Source organism: Lissotriton vulgaris, chromosome 1_1 (assembly GCF_964263255.1).
Source record: "Lissotriton vulgaris chromosome 1_1, aLisVul1.2, whole genome shotgun sequence".
Classification (NCBI taxonomy): Eukaryota; Metazoa; Chordata; class Amphibia; order Caudata; family Salamandridae; genus Lissotriton; species Lissotriton vulgaris.
In genome coordinates this window covers 55739649-55759747 of record NC_141685.1, presented here as the reverse complement: position 1 = coordinate 55759747, position 20099 = coordinate 55739649, and the positions used below count along the sequence as shown (strand labels likewise).

At 45.5% G+C, this 20099-nt stretch overlaps 1 protein-coding gene across 1 annotated transcript in view; it reads left to right on the top strand.

Moving 5' to 3' along the window:
* Window positions 1-18223, top strand: part of LOC147737233 (uncharacterized) — a 103717-nt gene extending 85494 nt beyond the window's left edge. Inside the window, exons 5-7 of the mRNA XM_086923282.1 lie at window positions 4710-4779; window positions 13999-15604; window positions 17881-18223. Coding sequence (XP_086779408.1) covers window positions 4710-4779; window positions 13999-15604; window positions 17881-18223 — 2019 coding nt within the window. The remainder of the gene's footprint in view (window positions 1-4709; window positions 4780-13998; window positions 15605-17880) is intronic.
* The last annotated feature ends 1876 nt before the right edge of the window (window positions 18224-20099 follow it).

Sequence of the window (20099 nt, the reverse complement as noted above, 5' to 3'; positions counted from 1 at the left end):
ACAGGAGCTGGTGCAGATCTGGAGCAACCAGAAAAGCAAGTCGTATTCAAGGTTTCGTTGGCACAGGGGCCACAAGCCAGCTGGCAAGTGACCGGGCCAACGCGTCGAGCCAACACAAGCAGAAGGGCCCCACGCAGCACTCGTCGAGTGTGGAGGGGGTAGCTTTGGTGCAAGTGTAGCTCGGGGTGGGGGCTTCTCAAACCCCGGTGCACAGCTTCGAGGGTCACTCGTGGGCTGCACGGTCAGCGTCTCGTGGCCTTTTCAAGATGGCGTGCCCCACGCTTCCGGTCGCCTCCACTGGTCTCAGCTCTGCAGGGACTGTGGATCGGGCTGGGAGAAGGCAGGCAAGCTTGATCTCGTCGATCTCTGTCGCTCGAGTTCCGGCGGGAACTGCAACAAAGCAAGGGTCGAGGGCTGGATGGTGCCTGTTTGCACAGGGTGGTCACTCCTTGACCACAAGGGAGAGTCTTCCGTCTTCTATGTTGAATAGAATGTCGAAGGGTCCAGAATTCGTTTCTTATGTTTCTTCAGGATGATCTGAGTTGCATTGGCACTGCTCCCACTCTTATTCGAATCTGGTGGGCTGGACATCCTGCTAGGCCCCCTCCTATGGGTGGGACCCAGGAAGGGGGTGGTTACACCCCTTTCCTTTGATCCAGGCCACGCTGGGACTGGGGCTGGAAGGCCCCAGAACCGGTTTGGCCGGATTATGCAAGGGGCAGCCTTGTGCTCCCCAGGCAGTGTCTGGTTTCTTTGAAACCTACCTGCTGCAATCCACTATCTCCTGTCTGGGGTGGTTTGACACCGCCCTGCGACAGGAAACCCTTTGTCCAGGCCACCATTTGCTGAGTTTCGGTCAGCAGCAGGAGGCCAGACCCGTGTCTGTGGCAGGGGCATCCATTTTGTGGATCTGAGGCTCTTTTTAAATCAACCGCGTTTCAGTAAAGTAACATATCTTATCCCTCTAGAAGGGTGGAATGCTACCCCCGTCGCCAGAACTGGCGAGGGGGTAGTATTCCAATTCGTGTGACACCTTACACGACATGTTTTGATAAAGCCAAACCAAAGTTGCTATATAACCGCGAGGATTATAAGGCGCTTAAGAGTATATGGTATGGCATTATCCCGGATCAGCTTAGGGAGTTGTTCCCGACAGCTGCAGACAGGCTCAGCTCATGCCAGAGCTCCATCTCACATAAAACCACGCACTCTGCTTCCAGGATTGATGAGGCCTTCCATAGGAGTGGCTCACAGGCTTATATGTGTCCAGATATAGGTTTAGATATAGGTATATTATATCTAAGCAAGGGGTGATTACACCCACTTGCCCCCAGCTGAGTGATCAGCCAGTTGTGCCAATTTAAGAACCAGCCAGGGGTGGCGAAAGCTATGCTTCAGCCCCTGGTAGGCCTTGGTGGCACCTATGCCCTGAGCACCTATAGTGCATGGTACAGGGGCTGACAAGGAGTCCATTTCCAATTGTGATATGTACCTATAGCACATGTATTATAAATTTAGAGAGAGAACAGCAGGCTGGGGGTCTGATTAGCAGGCCCACAGCCTCAGTAAGTCGAAAACCAGTGAAGCAAAAAGCAAAAATTGGGGTGACCATAGGATAGCAGACCCTACTCTCCTACAGTATTGGACAAGGATGTAATGGGATTCTATGTGCCATTTGCACCCGAGAGTCCGTATCCCAGTCAGCAAGGTCTTAGAGCTGAGATTTTCATGAAAGTCTTATAGTCTGAATTCAGCACCTGAGCGTAATAGGACGGAATGTATGAAGCTCTGTGGTTATACTGAATAAGCAGCTACCTATGTTATGTCATCTATTAATGTAATAACTGCACTTTTCACAATTGCTTTATTAACCTTCCTGGTATCTCAAATTTGCTTGAAAATTCATGATTTTTCCCCCCCAAACCCCCCTTATGGGGTTCGGGCTCGCTCGCTACTGTGCAGTATGCACATCAGGTTGCGTCTCACCACTTTAAAATGTCACCAGCCGCCCCTGTTCACATGCAACAATGTCTAGTGAGTCAGTGGTGAGTCAGTGCAATCAATCACAGGGGGCCAGATATATGACGTGATTTTGCATGCGCAAACGGGTTTGGGAACCCATTTGCACATGCAAAATCACTGTTGGCCATGTACAATTCCAAAATAGCGAGTCGCAGTTTATTTGCGACTCGCTATTTAGGAATTGCGAGTCGCAATTAGGAAGGGTCATTTCCTCCCTAATTGCGTCCGCAATGCTATTTGTACATGTTTTGTGACCACAATTGCGGTCGCAAAACACTTGCAAATGACCACCCTCTTCAAGAGGGAGGCATTGCAGTCGCAATTTCGAAGGGGTCCCCAGGGTACCCCTTCCACTTTGTGACTGTGTCTAAAAATATTTTTTAAGGGCAGGCAGTGGTGCCTGCCCTTAAAGAATGAAACAAGAACGTTTAATTTTTTTAAAATGCATCCCGTTTTCCTTTAAGAAAAACGAGCTGCATTTAAAAAAAAGAAAGAAAAAAAAGCTGCTTTATTAAAAATCAGTCCCAGACATGGTGGTCTGCTGAGCCCAGCAGGCCACCATCCCTGGTAGGGCTGGCATTCCCAATGGGCTCGCAAATTGTGGGAGACTCATTAATATTAATGAGCCTCGCAATTTGCGACCCCGACCTAGTGTTGGTAGACAGCGGCAACCATCGCTCGCTGCAGTGGTGGAACCCTCAAAACTTAGCAAAAGGGCGGCCTTTCGTAGACCCGATTCCACAGTAACCGGTTGGGGTGCCCACCTTCAACATTACAAAGTCCAGGGGCTGCGGTCGGACAAACACAAACGTCTCCACATCAACTACCTGGAACTTCAAGCAGTGTTTCTAGCACTCAGCCTTTCTCACCCAACTTGTAGGCAAGACTGTCTTAGTTCACACGTACAACATGACAGCAATGTACTACCTACAGAAATAGGGAGGGACTCACTCTCTCCAGCTGTCGCACCTTGCACAAAGCATTTGGGATTGGGCGATTTGCCAGAAAATCTATCTCCTAGCCGAACACCTCCCAGGAGTAGACCATCAGATTGCAGACGCAGGTAGCAAATACACAAGTGGGAACTTCATCCCCAAGTTCTTCTCCCTAGGTTCAAAACTGAGGTTTTCCAGGGATAGATCTGTTTGCCACAGTACACAGCGCAAAATGCCCAAACTCTGCATCCAGGTTCCCACACCCAGCATCCGAAGGCAATGCCCTATGGATGATTTGGTCAGGGATATTTGCTTACGCTTTTCCGCCTCTCCTGCTAATTCCATTTATAGTTCGGAAGCTCAGACAAATGTCCCTCACTGATCTTAATAGCCCCCACATGTTCTTGTCAACCTTGGTACTCTCATCCTTAGAACTCTCAGTGGTTCCACATCAAAAGCTACATCTCACATCTTGTCTCCTCACTTAGAGCCATTGAGAAAGCAGACATCCAATTCCCAGAGAACTCAACCTAGCGATTTGGCTCCTAAAGTCATAGAGTTTGGTTATTTACAACTACAACCAGACTGTATGAATATTCTCAAGGAAGCTAGAAAGCCTACTACTAGAGCATGTTATGCAGCAAATGGAAACGTTTTGTTGCCTATTGTAAGAACAACAATATCAATCATCTTGATGCGTTTGTGCAGAACATCATTTGTTAACTGTTGCATTTACAGCAATGTGGATTCACTTACACATCCATTTGTTTACACCTGGGAGTCGTAGCTGCATACTTGCAAAATAGACAACACCTACCTCTCTTCAGAGTACCAGTGATTAAAGTCTTCATGGAAGGATTAGAAAGGGTTATACCGTCCCGTATTCCCCCTGCTGCAGAGTGGAACTTAAACATAGTTCTTCCAAGGCTAATGGGCCCGCCTTCTGAACCAATGCACAAATGTCAGTTACAATTCCTATCATGGAAAGTTGCTTTCCTCATAACGATAAACTCACTAAGGAGAGTTGATGAACTTCAGGCATTAACTATACAAGAGCCTTTCTTTCAACTTCACAAAGATTGAGTGGTTCTACGTTCCAATTGTAAATTTCTCCTTAAAGTATTTTCTGCTTAGGGGTACTTCATGTGCGATATCAAATTAAAATAACATAACATTAGCGTTTTCATTATTAATTGAACCATCATTATTCTTGTATAGAATTTATGTACTGCAATGATAATAGAGCAAAAGCACACAATTGATGGACGGAATGCAGAACAAATCAAAACATTCACCCCCAGTCAAGAGATCTGGGTAAATCCATCATTAGTTTGATCACCAAGCCACCCCAGTTCAGACATGGCCATATGCAAATCAGTCTTGACCCTGTACCTAATGGGAACAGTCCAACCCGAACTGCAATGATAATAGAAGCAGATAAAAATAATTAGCAAAATAAGCACATTGAACAGAATAAATAGTTCCACCATCTTTCTAAAACAATGTACATATGCAAGCATATAAAAACTGTATAGAGCGTTTTCCTACTATGCTTTCCCGTGTGTGTGTGTCTGTTGATCTCTGTGTTTCTGTCTCCCATTTCCTGTAGGGAAAGTATGTAGCTCCCCGTTGTAGAAGAGTCGGTCAAGAAGGAGCACACTGCATTGAATAATTTCTTGGTATGCATTTTTTATTAGTATTACAGGAAGTCACAATGATTGATTGTCTCTGTTATATTCTTCTTTCCCACAGGGTCTTCCTCTTCAGTCCCTTAGGTGTGCCTCGGCCGCCGTCGTCCCTCGGACAGAAGGAAAAGACTCAGGTAAGTGTTTTTGCTTTATGGTTTAGTCAAGGGAGGATGTGAGGGATAAATAATAGCTATGCATAAATGTGAAGGGAGGGTGTAGAGGTTGGAGCAACCAAAAGAAAAAGAGTAGCTGATGATTTCTGCTCTTGTCTTTGTTTCCGTCTCACTTATTTCCTTTTCCCTTGGTCCCTTTCACCCCTCAGCCTCCCCTCCCGTCCCTCTCTTACTCAGCCCCTTTCCAAAAGCCCCGTAGACGCCCACGCACCTGGAAGAGCCACATCACCCCGGGGCCGTGGCGTGGTAACTCCGCGTCCTTCAGTGAGGTCTGGTGTTCTGCTTAGGCTTTCCCTCCTCTGCCAGGTTCGGGTGTTCTGCTCGCCGACAAGCTGTGACCTCCCCTGGGCGCCGGTTCTCTCTCTCGGAAGGCTGTTAGGCCTTCTCTGTCTTTCCCGTCTTCCCCCGCTGGTTTCTCCGCCTCGCGTTCCTGTGCTGCGTGCAGCTGGATCAACTACTGACCAACCTGACGCGCTTTCCACCCCTCCTTCTTTAAGCGTGTATCCTCTGATGTCCGTACTCTGCTTTGGCTTAAAGGGGCTGCCTGCCGATTCCCCTCTCTCCACTTCTTGATGACAGCAAAGTGGGCAACTGGTAAAAGGGGACTGTGTATATAGGAGGGGAGAAATATATGAAGGGATGCCATGGCACTCCTTATCCTCTATCCCATCGTCTACCACAGGGGCTACCTGACACACCCCAACCCCAGACACACCCAAAAATAGCTTATCCTAAAAACCCACCTCCCAAAAACAAGATACCAAACAAAAGGAAAATCTTAGGCGCTTCAGGTGATGTCCCTAGTGTCTGATTACTGGTGTTTGTTTAGGTTTACAGGAGTCCAGAGGTTACATAGCAAACCTTGTCTATGCATGCCGTGTATTTTTCATTCATTATTGTCGTATTTATGTAATCCACTCATCGCGTGCCAGAAGGGAGATGTGTGTGGCTACAGTTGTTTATATAGCGCCAGACTAGATCTGGTCTGTGTCTCCTGCTCCACAGCTTGTACCCGTAAAAGTGCATCAATGTCTCCTTCCCTTGGAAGCAAATCCACTTGTATTCCAGTTTAAGCATATTTATTCTCATAGAATCACTTTCAAAATCCACTGTTCCGCAAGTAAATTCAAATTCAGTCTGCCCAATTCATTTTGGGGGTTCTCCCTTCATCAGGGGGCGCACGTGAGGAATCTATGTTGTATGTTGTGTGTGGAAAATAGTGCCATAAGAATTAACCTGCAATGCAATCTAATCCTACAGATACATAAATTAATAGTTTACTACATGTCCTGGTAGAGACTAACCGCAAGTCTGCGTTTGTGTTATACCAGGGTCTTCGCCTTTTCAATAGTGAGAGCTACTTCTGATCGAAGAGAATCATCCTGATCTACTGCCTTTATCATGTGGCTTAGCTAAGGGTAGATAAATGCCAAGCAACTCCATTGTTCTCTCTTTGTGAGTGTGAAGACAGAAGACTTCTATTATCTGGTGAGCTGCCCTCCTGTTCATTGGCTCCTGTACAGATCCTGGCCCTGCTTTAACAGTTCAAGATTAATGTTCAGTAGTGGCAGTCACAGTATAAGGTCTGTGAGCAAGACCTGCTGTAGAGTTTTCCCTGTCCTAGGAAAAATGTCTCAATGTAGGAAAGGGTCTGTTTTGGACATGGTTAGCCTTCACTTTTTACCGGGAAAATCATATAGTTTTGACTGTAAGTGCACAGGGTCCCTGCCAACCAGGTTCCATGAGCCCGATCTCCTTCCCTTAAGTGTACCTGTCGTTTCCACCATTGTCACCCCATTAGCTCACTTATAAGTCCCTTGTAAAAGATGCCTCTGGTACCAAGGGCCTTGTTGTTAAAGAGGGTCTCTAAAGGCTGCAGCACAAATTATGCCACCCTAAGGGACCCCTCACCAATCACATTACATACATACATACATACACACATACATACTGCCACTGCAGCTGTGTGTCTTGGTGCAGACAAAACTGAAGAGTCGACATGGCACACATCCCTGCATGCGATGCCCATAGGGACTGTCTGAGATATCGGTAAGACACCCCTCTAGCAGGCCTTATAGTGCCCGCTGCTTTATGGATATCTCCTGTGAGGGCATATCTGCATGAGCAGATATGCCCCTGCAATATCCTTGTCAATTCCGGGATATTGCAAGTGACCAGGCAAGCTCTATAGTAAGTACATTGGCTGGACACTTGTCATTACGAGTTCCCCAGCCTCATGAAGGTTTCTCTGAAATATGGGATATTTGATACCAAACATCTCAGCATATTAAACCTGCATTGATTGCAGTGTCCGATTTATTAAAAATTGCGCACAGAGTGCCCCTTAGAGGGGTCCCCTAAGATCTACCAATCCTTAGTGTGATCATCGACTGGCCTGAGCCAGCCTGCTACCACCAGACAGTGTCCTGTCCTCATGGGTAGAGTGCCTGTGCATTCTGAGGTTGATAACAATGCCTTTCCTGAGTGGCGGTATTCACACCTCCCCCTGGTCAGGCAGAGCCATCTGTGGCAGGGATTTTCAAAGGCCTTGCCGCCTTGGTAATGCGACCCCAGCCTCTTCTGTTAGAGGGAGCAAGCGATCTTTCTGTCCTCACCCCCTTTTAGGTGCAATGACAGGTGGGAAACCTTAGATAGAACAGGAGGTGTGCCCCCCGCCGCCTCTGTTAACTCCATCCCTCAGGTGCTGGAGGTGAGGTGAAGTACACTTTGTAGTGCCCACTATCCTGAAGATGATGGGACTTATCCAATCAGGGCTAGGACTGTGCCCCCTTCCCACAGGAGGTGGGCATGATAGAGGGTATAGACACCCCAGGAAAGGGGCCCATTACCTGTCACTGCCTTGTAACACCCTTAAATCAAGATTTAAGGTGGCATCCCCAGACCCTGAATTTCAGTTCTTGGCGACCTAAGGGCACTGCAGCCTTCTCTGCTGGTGTGGATCTGGAGGGAACTATTGTCTTGGTCCCAGTCATACTGGCCTGTCTGCATCCCTGGATGATCCTGAACCAAAAGTTAAGTCGTCTTGCAGCCCAGCGACCCCCAGAACCTTGGGAGGACTACCTGCCTTCGATAAAGGGCAATCTAGTTTTATGTAGTGGGATTTGGCCAGGGAGTGTCAGGACAAGCCAAGCTATGCTACTCACTCTATATTTGCAGACTTTGTGTTTTTGGTCTAATCACTCTCACTAATGTGCACCGTATTTTCGGTGTCAACACCATCGATTGAGCACTAGTTCAATAAAAAGAGATTTACAAAGTACCTGTGTCTTGGCAAGATAAGCAGCGTGCTGGTCATTTATTAAATCGAGTCTGTTGTTGAGCTCTGAGTTCAATCTGCCCTTTAATGTAAACAGGGTCATTGATTTGGCAGTATCAGTATCTGCAGTTAAATTAGACAAAAATGAGTTCTAAATGCCTCCTCCCTAGCATCCTGAATGGCCTCCACCCAATCGCCATCGCCAAGCGTGCCTAGATCCCTCTCCCACACAGCTCTCTGCGTCCCCACGGCATCCAGAGAATTGTAGATCAACTTCCTATAGATGGTTGAGATTGCTTTTTCGGTCCGGGATTAGTTAGCAGCTGGTCCTCCAGTGGGGATGCATCAGGCAACTGCCCCCCTTCCCGGATGTGACTTTGCAGAGCGTGGCCACCTGCAAATGTCAGAACTGTTTTTAGTCACCTAATTTATACTTTTGTTGTAGAATCGTGAAGGACACAAGTGCCTGTCCCCTCCACACATCGCCCGGCCGTTCTAAGCTAATCAATCCCCATTTTGTGAAGCCCTGCAATCCTCCCACTGCACTTAAGAGATCACCATCATACAGTGGAGTAATTTCAGTCAGCTTACCTTCCCAGCCTAAATACTTGGTAGCCTCTCTCCACACCCTTACCACTGTTTGGGTATGAGTAGGTAGGGTGCCCTCAAGCTTTCTTCGATACAGCACCGGGGTGGGGTAACCTCTCTTGCCCATGGCCAATCTATCTACCCGGTAAGCAGGTTCCTCACAGTCCGCAAAAACCCAGTTGTTGACTGCCACCAGCTGCGTGGCCCAGTAATACTTGTGAATACTCCGGACCGCCGGTCCACCTTAATAAACTCCCCTCTGCAACTTACTCAGCGTGACGTGCCACCATCCCACAACAGAAGCTGAAGTTCTCAGACTACCTTTTGAAAAAAAATGTCTGGTGTGATCTTAAAGGACATTTTTTGCACAATGTACAGGAGACCCTGGAGGGTCATCACTTTAAATAGGGCCACCTGGCCCAGTAAGGAGAGCGGGAGCGTCCGCAAGTGTGGGGCATCCCAGCGAAGACGGTCTAATTTCGGGAGTATGTTCCTGCCTGTGCTCTCTTGTAATGAATACAACCAAATAATTAAAGCCATGTAGTGCCCCCCGAACTGTGCACCTAGACTGCAGCCGCAGGGTCCCTGCCACCAGCAGGAATATTAAGGACTTCTTCCAGTTGATAATATATCCTGATCACTTGGAATACCCCATTTGAGAGGTCCTGGTGAACCCAAACAAGTGTGAAGAGCATAGGAGACAAGGAACATCCCTGTCGGACGGCAAAGACTCGGTAGACTGTATTATTGAGGCGCATGCTCGCTAAAGGGGCCACATACAAGAGCTTAATAGCAGCGCCACTGGTTCAGCAAAGGAATCCCCTGTTGCATGTGGTACTCCATTAAGGTGTCGGAGATTTAAGCATGTTCCCTGGTGTGGTATAAAGCCCGATTGATCAGGATGAACCACTGTTGCAAATACAGTCCGCAGGCAGATTGCCAGGGTGTTCGCAAGGACCTTAGTCTCAATATTAAGTGGGGAGATAAGTCTATAAGACCCACACTCAGTTGCCGGTTCGTCCTTTTTGGGATGACCGCCACCTCAGATGTTCTTTGGTCCTCCGGGAGACACCCTTATTTTCATATACTCTGGAGGTACTCTCTGATTTTATCCATCATGCTTTTATATAATTCTAACGGGAGCTAATCAGGTCCAGTCGCTTGCCCTGTTTGCAAGGTTCCTATTGTGTAATTTATTTAGTCTACTGTCAGGTCTTGGTCTAGTGCGTCTAGGTCCTTATTTGTTAGCATTGGCAGGGTCAGGTCTTTCAGGAAGTCTCTTACAGTATTTCCGTCCCCTTGTTGTCTGTGTCCTCAAGGATCCAGTTCCGTCCTATGTCTTGTCTCTCTAACCATGTAAGCAACTCATTGGCTTTATCACCGACATCATAGAAACAATGCTGGGTAGCCAGCGCATGAGTGCCCGCTATTTTCCATTAGTGCTCTTAATGTGTGCTGCTACAGTTGATGGTGTAATGGGAGAGAAACTGATTCCCCACTTACCAAGCGAACCTCCAGGAAAGCATATTCCTTGTCCTGAGCCTCGCACTTCAATTTACGTTCCTTCGACATTCTCCCAATCAAGGCTTGTGTCTCGCCTCGAATCACTGCCTTGAATTCATCCTATAGCACGCAAGCTGATTCAACAGGCCGCCCATTCTCCTTAAAATAGAATTCTGCTCTATCTCTCATATGAGCTTTGAACGTCTTGTCTTTTAAATATCACGGATCAACCCTTGGGGGTAGGATGAAGTCCACAACCGGACCATCAAGTTGCACCTCCACCAGCGAATGGTCTGAGATTCCCCCTGCTATGTGCGTAGCAGCTCTAAAATCAACTTTATGGCTAGTCTGGGTGAAAGGATGGTGCAGGCATGCCAGACTACCATGTGCTGCAGGCAGGTGCGTCTGGTTCTCATACCCTCTTCTCCTCTAGGGGCATTTAGGAGTATCATGAATATAGTATAGGTGCAGTTCTGTCACTCCAGTCACCCCAATGCGTGTATGCTCTGTCGTAAGCGTCTTATCCTTCCAAAGGATGAGTCAGTCTTGTCTGGGTCTCTTTCCTGTTTCCCGGCACTTGAATGGCACGCCCGAGCACTCAAGAGAGCAGTGACCGACCAGCAGACTATTGTGGAGCGCTTTTGTCCTGGATGTAAGGCTGCATACAGTAGGGCACTGACTCTGTCTTTTCTTTGCCTTTGCCTGAAGATCAGCAGTCCCAAGGTAGCAGTCACACCTGGCCTGTCGGTAAGTGCAGCCCCTCTGGAGGCCCGACCGTCAGCAATTAAGCCCACACTGTGGCCGGCTGGACCACAGGCGTAAGCTCAGACAGGGTGTTCGACACTGGAGTAGTTGTAGTCCCTCATGGGCCTCTGACACAGAGTAGTCAGAAATTTAGCAGCTAAAAGCCCAACACAGGCTCTTCAGGAAGCCAGTAGATTCAGACCCTGTTGTGTTAGGAATTTGGCAAATGCAACCTTGAACGGGCCTGTTGGCAGCACACAATCGTCCTACTGGGCCTCAACAATCACGTTGTTGTAGAGTTTTATTTTCTGCCTTGAACTGCTGGGAGAGTCTTGGCATCCCTTAGACTTGCTGGTCCTGCTGGATGGCTCTCCGGCCCGCCCTACAAGTACCGGGGATGTGTCAGACCTGCTTCTTCCAGGACAGCCTTGTCCTCCTGCTGGATAGTCAAACTCCCTTCCCTTTCTTACAAGACAGGCAAGATTCTAGGCAGACTTCTAGGCTCTTCAGGACAGATACACAGCTTCTCTATTAAGTAATTCTGCCTGCAGGTGATGTCCCCTCGACTTAGATAGACTGTCAGGCTGACACAATCCCTAGTGGCACAGCAGGCCCCTGAGTACTTTGTAGAGCACATTATTCCTTGGTAACAGAGGACTTTGAACTAGGGTTTAAAAGAGGGATAGATGGTCCCACTTGCATACACAACTGGCAGGCAGGAGATGCGGTTTATCCTGTCGCACTCTCACATTGCTTTTATGCTACGCACACGAACACCCTAAACACACACTTGATGTTAGTGCAAAGTCTGGGCACAGGCATAGAAATGGAGCATTACATACGTGTGTCAGTAGGACGCCACTCCACTAACCATGATGCAAAGATCTCATCAGGCTATTGATCCTTACAACAGGATTCATTGCCATCACCGCTCTAGCTGTTAAACCCATGACAGTCCTCTGCCTTAAATAAGGGCACACTTGGTGTGACCCTCCAGGTCACAGGACCGGTCCAAGACTTCTCATAGTCCCTTGTTCGAAGTTGCACAGTACTGGGGTGTCAGAAAAATCTCATGTAATTGTTTTGTTTTTTTACTTTGTGGTACATTTACCCCAGTAACGTGCAGTCACAAGTTTGACGCCATGGACTGGGGAGTTGCCACGAGGAACAGATTCTTCTGCCTGTCAAACCACATGCCATTCTCTATTTCATAGTGTTTTTCTGCTTTTATTTACCACTAGTTTTAAGCAGGTGGTAGATATATGCATGTGGTTGGTTGGGGGGGGCGATGGGTGAAGCAGGGGAGGAAAGGGTAAAGAAATGTCCAACAAAGGGAAGAATTGTGTGTTTCTCCCAGTTTGTAAAACAACAGCATAAGTCTTGGCTGCTTCTGCTGCACCCAGAGTCTTGTGCGTCTTTTCAGTCTAATTTTCCTGTCTGGAAAAAAATTGTGTCCTGTTTTTCTGCACCCGGTACATCCAGGTGCAGAAAAACCCAACAACTGATAATCAGGTGGAATAAAATGAGCACATGAAAGTACTCCTTAATTTCATTGCCCTTGATTCATACTCTGGACCATAGTTGAGGGATATGTCTAGGCATAGTCCTCGCAGCACACAATAGATTAGGTTGCCTTTGGGAATCTATGTTACAAGTTCATAGGGTGCATGTATCCTTTGTGAGCTTAATAAAATGTTGAAAATTCTATAAATCCTCACTCCTACATCCAAGTACTCTCGGGCTACTATTCTACACTCTGCTCATCATTTTCAAAATTCTGCAACTCTGCATTGATTTGGCTTGTAAATTATATTTTTGGAAATTTTCATGTATTAACTATTTAATTTTAATACTATAGGTGATTGAAATTACTGACGAAGAAAGCAAGATTTAGCACCAGGCAACTGAAGTCAGTGCCATAAGAAAGATTATTTTGAAAAACTGAAGGACATCCAGCATTCTACGTTTAAACAATTTCCCAAATCTAGGTGTGGCGAGGAAGTGGAAGACGAGGAAAGTACTATACTGTAAGTGAAGTCTCTAATTTAGCATTCCATTAACCCAGAGCAAAGCCATATCTGTGCACAGAATAACCTTCATCTAAAACATCATGTAATTCCAGAGAGGAAGCACACACTGCATAAAAGAAAGTTATAACAAAAAGTTTCTTCTGCAGACCATCAAAGAAAAGACGCTGAGAGAAGACTCCGAAGCTGACACGTTAACAACCAAAAGATTGGAAAATCACCTTTGTTCAACAACCGAGACTATCTGCCTCTGGGTAGAAAACCACGACCCACTCTGCTCACTCTTGCGAAAACCTTAAAAACTCACTACTTTATTGTGTTCATGCCCATCTCAGATTGTTTCCTTTTTATTGTGTACTGTTCTGTAATTCTATGTAAATTGCCTCAACATTATCTGCTGTGCATGAGGGATATGTAAAACTGTTAAAGATAAAAATGGATTAAATGCGCACCGTTACGCTATAGGTAATGTAAATAAATCCTCGTCTTCAGAACTACAAATCTTAACCTTACACAAAACATAGAAAGGGTAAAAGGAACTGATGTTCTGCGACTAATGATCCACAACAGTACTGTGCACGTTCTAACGCCCTCAGTTACTGCCATTATGTCAGTGCAAAAAGGTACTTATCAGTTTAATCATTAAATATCAGACTAACACCTTATCACTGCATTGCTAAGAACCTATACAAATAGATTTGAGAAAATTTTCAGTCACAAAATAAGTTGCTGCCGGAGAGGCTAGACCTAAAGACTATTATCTGCTAGAAACATTTCAACATGTGTTACAGGGCTGCTTCCAGACATATTTTGCTCAATTCAAGTGTTAAGAAGATTACACACAATTTCTTATAGAGATAAATGCTGAACATTATCTAAACAAGCCCGACTCTAAAATCAGGTTCCCTCTTACCGTGGCATATAAGCAAGAGAAAACGAAACATAGAGATATTAACTCTAGGAATACACCTTATAAAAACAATGACTGTGAGAACAAATTCAGTGTTCAAAACCGCCTCAATCAAGGTAAAATAACCTAAGTTGGGGAAAAAAGTTACATGTGCCAAAAAAGATACAGCCCTAAATCTTATCTCACAGAATTTGACAGAATGCACACTGGGGGAAACCACTTTCAGTGCAATGTATGCCAAAAAAGTTTCAGACGTAAATCTTATCTCACTGAACATATAAGAATCCACACTGGGGAAAACCCTCATCAGTGCTCTGAATGCCAGGAAAGGTTTTGTAACAAAGAAAGCCTTTCTCAACATGCAATAACCCACTCTGTGGAACAACCTTATCAGTGCTCTGAATGCCAGAAATGTTTCAGTGTAAAAAGTAGTCTCACACGGCATAGAAAGATCCACACTGGGGAAAAGCCTTATCAGTGCTCTGAATGCCACAGATGTTTCAGTGAAAAAATCAGACTCACTGAGCATATAAGAACCCACACTGGGGAAAAACCTTATCAGTGCTCTGAATGCCACAAATGTTTCAGTTACAAAAGCAGTCTCAATCAGCATATAAGAACCCACACTGGGGAAAAACCTTATCAGTGCTCTGAATGCCCAAAAGATTTCAAAATTAAATCACTTCTAACTGCACATGTGAGATTCCACACTGGGGAAAAACCTTACCAGTGCTCTGAATGCCACAAATGTTTCAGTAAAAAAAGCGTTCTCAATCAGCATATAAGAACGCACACTGGGGAAAAACCTTATCAGTGCCCTGAATGCCACAAATGTTTCAGTGATAAAAGCGTTCTCAGTCGGCATAAAAGATCCCACACTGGGGAAAAACCTTATCAGTGCTCTGAATGCCAGAAATGTTTCAGTGAAAAACGCGAACTCACGGTGCATATAAAAACCCACACTGGGGAAAAACCTTTTCAGTGCTCTGAATGCCAGAAAATTTTCCAAAACAAAGGAAGTCTTTCTCAACATACAATAACCCACACAGGGAAAAAACCTTATCCATGCTCTGAATGTCAGAAATGTTTCAGTTACAAAAGCAATCTCACTCAGCATATAAGAACCCACACTGGGGAAAAACCTTATCAGTGCTCTGAATGCCACAGATGTTTCAGTGAAAAAATCAGACTCACTGAGCATATAAGAACCCACACTGGGGAAAAACCTTATCAGTGCTCTGAATGCCACAAATGTTTCAGTTACAAAAGCAGTCTCAATCAGCATATAAGAACCCACACTGGGGAAAAACCTTATCAGTGCTCTGAATGCCCAAAAGATTTCAAACTTAAATCACTTCTAACTGCACATGTGAGATTCCACACTGGGGAAAAAACTTTTCAGTGCTCTGAATGCCAGAAATGTTTCAGTGACAAAATAGAACTCACTCAACATATAACAACCCACACTGGGGAAAAACCTTACCAGTGCTCTGAATGCCACAAATGTTTCAGTGTAAAAAGCAATCTCACTCAGCATATAAGAACCCACACTGGGGAAAAACCTTATCAGTGCTCTGAATGCCACAGATGTTTCAGTGAAAAAATCAGACTCACTGAGCATATAAGAACCCACACTGGGGAAAAACCTTATCAGTGCTCTGAATGCCACAAATGTTTCAGTGAAAAAAGCAGTCTCACTCAGCATATAAGAATCCACACTGGGGAAAAGCCTTATCAGTGCTCTGAATGCCACAAATGTTTCAGTGAAAAAAGCGGTCTCAGTCAGCATATAAGAATCCACACTGGGGAAAAGCCTTATCAGTGCTCTGAATGCCACAAATGTTTCAGTGAAAGAAGTGGTCTCAGTCAGCATATAAGAACCCACACTGGGGAAAAACCTTATCAGTGCTCTGAATGCCACAATTGTTTCAGTGAAAAAAGCAGTCTCACTCAGCATATAAGAATCCACACTGGGGAAAAGCCTTATCAGTGCTCTGAATGCCAGAAATGTTTCAGTGAAAAAAGCAATCTCACTCAGCATATAAGAATCCACACTTGGGAAAAACCTTATCAGTGCTCCGAATGCCTAAAATGTTTCAGCCGTAAATCGCATCTCACTGGACATGTGAGAATCCACACTGGTGAATAAAATTATCAGTGCTCTAAAGGTAAAGATTCAGAGGTAGTGATGGTTACAAGCGCCATAAGAAAACACACCATCAAAATAATTCAGTGCTCAGAACGCCAGAAAAACATCAATTTTATACTCAATCTCACTCTACATGAGCAGACGCACACACGGGTAAAACATTACCAACGCTGTGAATGCCAGAAATTCCTATTTGACAGGCACATCCTCACTAACCAAAAGCGACTCCATACTGATGAAAACCTTATGAGTGCTCTGAATGCCAGAAAAGCTCCAGAGAAAAACGCTATCTCACCATGAGAAACTCCACACTTGAGAAAATCCTTATGCCATAAAAGGTTGAATCTGAAAGACAGTGTTATGCTTCATGAGAGATCCCAACCGGGGGATAAACCTCATGAGTGCTCGAAATGCAAGCAAAGTTTTGGTTACAAATTACTTCTCACTTGTCATGAGCAAACTCACAAGGGAGAAAAAAGCCTTATGTGTGTTCTGAATGTCAGATAAGGTTCAATCACGAATACAATGTCATTTCACATGAGAGAATTCACACTGGACTAAAGCCTTATACAGGAGGGGAAAGACAGAAACGGTATACTCAGAAAGGAGACCTCACTAAACATGAGAAATGCATCCACACCAGGTGAAAAGTAAGGCGTATCCTGAGTTGTAGAAAAGCTTCTAACAACCTGATTTTAGATGAGAGAGCACATATTGAAGTTGCAATAGGATTCATCAAGAAACTCTTGCAGGATAACTTAGGCTGCCTGCATGCAACCTCCAAAGAAATTTCAGGCCTTGAAGTTTTTTTAATTGCAACAAAATCCACAATTAGGTAGAGTTCCTCAATGAAGAAATCCCGCAAAGTGACAAAAAAACTCTGGCGCTCTACTCGGAGTTCCGCGAGCAGCGGAGTGCGTTAGGGTCATGCTCTTCTTGGTGATTTTGATCCAGGGGTGTTTGTCCCGCCCTGTAAAAATAATCGCGAAAGGCACCATGTGAAGCACAAGAGGGTGCAGTTGCTTCTACTCGAGCTGCAGCTTTGTCAATGTGAAGGAAGGTTTCTCAATGCGAGTGGTTGTGACCTGCCGCACCCACTTGCATTGAGAAATCCGACGACCAACTTTGAGAAATCTCGCCAGGAGGTTGATTTTCCTTGCCAACTAGACCTTGCTACACCCCATGGAGCTGAGTTTTTAGGACTCTACGAGCTCCGCTGAGTTCACCACCCAGAATTAGATAATATACAACAGCAGGAAAACATAACAAACCAGTTACTTGCCTTCGGTAACGCTCTTTCTGGTGGATACTCCTTTACCTGCAGATTCCTCACCCTGTGAATATTCCCCACACACCAGACTGGATCCTCAAACTTTAAAGCAGTCCTGCTACATGCAGTAGGAGACATCATGCAGCTCAGTGTCGATGTCATTCTGCTCCAGAAGTGACAAGCGTAGACGCATAGAAGCACTTCCCATGTGCACTGTGAACAAATACAGGGGTCTGTGAGTTCATTATCTCACAGGTCTGTATCACATATACAGGCCCTGGCCAGATATTAATTCACAATTTTTATCATGATTTGAATTCAAATGAGGCCTTTTCATTTCCAAAAATTCTAATTGTATTCTCTGCAGCAAGTGTATATATAAAGTGTTGAGTGATGACTGCGCAGGGCTCAAGATGAAAGTGATATGATGATAAAACCGTCCGATCCACATTTTGTTCACAAAAACAGGGCTGAAAATACTTTCGTACAATAGAAGTTATGCAAAGGCGATTCTTAGAAGACATAATTTATATGAAATAGTCCCTGTATAGTCAATGTTTCGACCGTTCCAGTTAATTACCGTGGTCTCATCAGGACGGTAGATCGCCGCCTCTCCAATATGCTTCTCAACTATATTCAATACAACCCAGTACGGATTCTTCTGTATCTCGGGGCACCGTACCTGGGAGGAACTCACATTCAACTAAGCAGTTCCAGCGCCCGTTCGTCGGACCAAACAACTGCAGCAGGTGAATCCTCGTCTCACTGTCAAACAAGTTCAAGTGTGACACTTCCTAATGAGGCCATCGTCATTGACTGTCTTGTCTGTGAGAAGCTGCACCAGCCCTCCTGTGATGGTGGGCCGGAAGACCTTCACCGCCAAGTGAAATGCTCGCAACTCCAACAGCTTGTTGTGGAGTTGGGTCTCTGCCGGTGATAAGGGTTCCCTAGTCTCTGTCTCCCATATGGCCTTCCCAACCCAGAAGTGATACATCCGTCACCACTGTTAAGTCTGGGTGGAATAGGGAGAGGGGTCTGCCACTGGCATGATCTAATTCACTGGAGAAAATGTTGGATTCTGCCAACAATAGGGTGAGTCATCGTCTGGAAGGACACAAACAGGTTTTGCAGCTGCACCAGTTGTAGCAGCAGGTCACTCAGTGGCATGATATCCCGGACTTTGCCTTTATGTGCCATGGCCATGAAAGAACTGGGAGACCTGTTGGGTTTGCAGCAGGGTCTGGCGCTGGCAGTGTTGAAAAACCCCTCTGTAGCCAAAAGGGGACGAGATTTGTGATGAAATTGCGTGGCGGAGGGAGACAAGCAGTAAGGAGGCGCACTGATTGTATACCCCCCACCTGACAGGATGGTGACAGACCCCAACCACCTGCAGGGGAAACGTGCCACCTCATCTCATAGCTGCCAGGTGCTTTACTATGTAAGCAGAATGGTGGTTTACAACTGCGCTTACGTTGGGGCACCACATGTTTTTTCCAGCATAATTTGTTGTACTCCCCCTGTGTGGGATGACAGCACCCGCCGAAGACTGCACCATTGTGTAGTCTGGGACAGTGCACCTTCCCTGTAATTCTGAACTGGGTCTTTAAATATGGTAAATTTTCTGTGCCTATTTAATTCAGGTATACAAAGAATGTGGTACTACTTGTATACTAGGGTAGGTCAAGGAAGATTGAATTTCTAAGGTGGCGGAAATGTTTTTGTCAAAGTGCTTTATTCCCTTAACACCCTCCCGTACCCTGAACATAATGAGATTACGTAGATTACACCTCTGTGTGTCTAATGCTGCCATTTGCATTTCAAGACCAGTGATTAATGTGGCTTTATTAAGTTCAAAGCCATTAGGCGTTCCCGACCTGTCTGATGGAGCTGCATTTGTACATAGGCCTTCCTATATTATGAGATTTATTCCTGCTTCAGTCTTTAATTGCGATGAATACTGTAATACCCAGGCATGAAGTCATCGTCGAGCTGTTTAAATAATCCATCTGTCTTGCCACCTCTTCCCCTCTGCATCCTTAACCAGTGGCCTAGCCAGTGTGCCCTGGGCCTCAAGGTAAGAAAGGAAATGCGACCCCTGCCCTCTGTTTGGATTGTGGAAAACATCAGTAATCATTGTTCTGTGGGCCCCTCAGGCCTCTGTTTGAACTGTGACAAACAGCAGTTATCAGGGTTCAGTGGGCCTTTAAGGCATCTGGGACCTGGTGCCACCGCACCTGCTGCCCTAATAGGAAGCTAAGCCCCTGCCCTTACCAGCTTTTATTCTAGCACAACTGGAGAACCGAAACAGCCAAGTACTGATCTGGCCATATCTGCAGGCATGCAGCCTGCCTCTTGCACTGAAGGGATTTAGGTCGCATGAAAGCAGCATGCGGGAAACAACTATTATCTGAGGCAGAGTCAACCAGCACCTCGTCTGTTCCAACCTGAACCCGTTTAAAACCAGGGACGAAAAACAGTTCATCGTCATCCCTTACTTATCAGAAGGGTAAAATAGATTCATCTAACATTACAGTGTACCACATAAAAAAATTTGATTCTGTTTACAAATTAGAACTAGCATGCATATAGAAAGGGGAGCCTTTGGCCAAAATAGCCATTTTCCCTACCATACTTTTAACACAGCTTATACAAAAATGCTAATTACATTGTCATCCGGAAATAGTCATTAGCGCCTACTCATAAGCAAATGCCACTTAGAATTGTCTTTCACTTCAAGCTTTCAAAAGTAAATTGATTTAAAAGCAGTATTGAATTTGTTGACATTATGTACTTTTACCAAAATTAAGAGCATC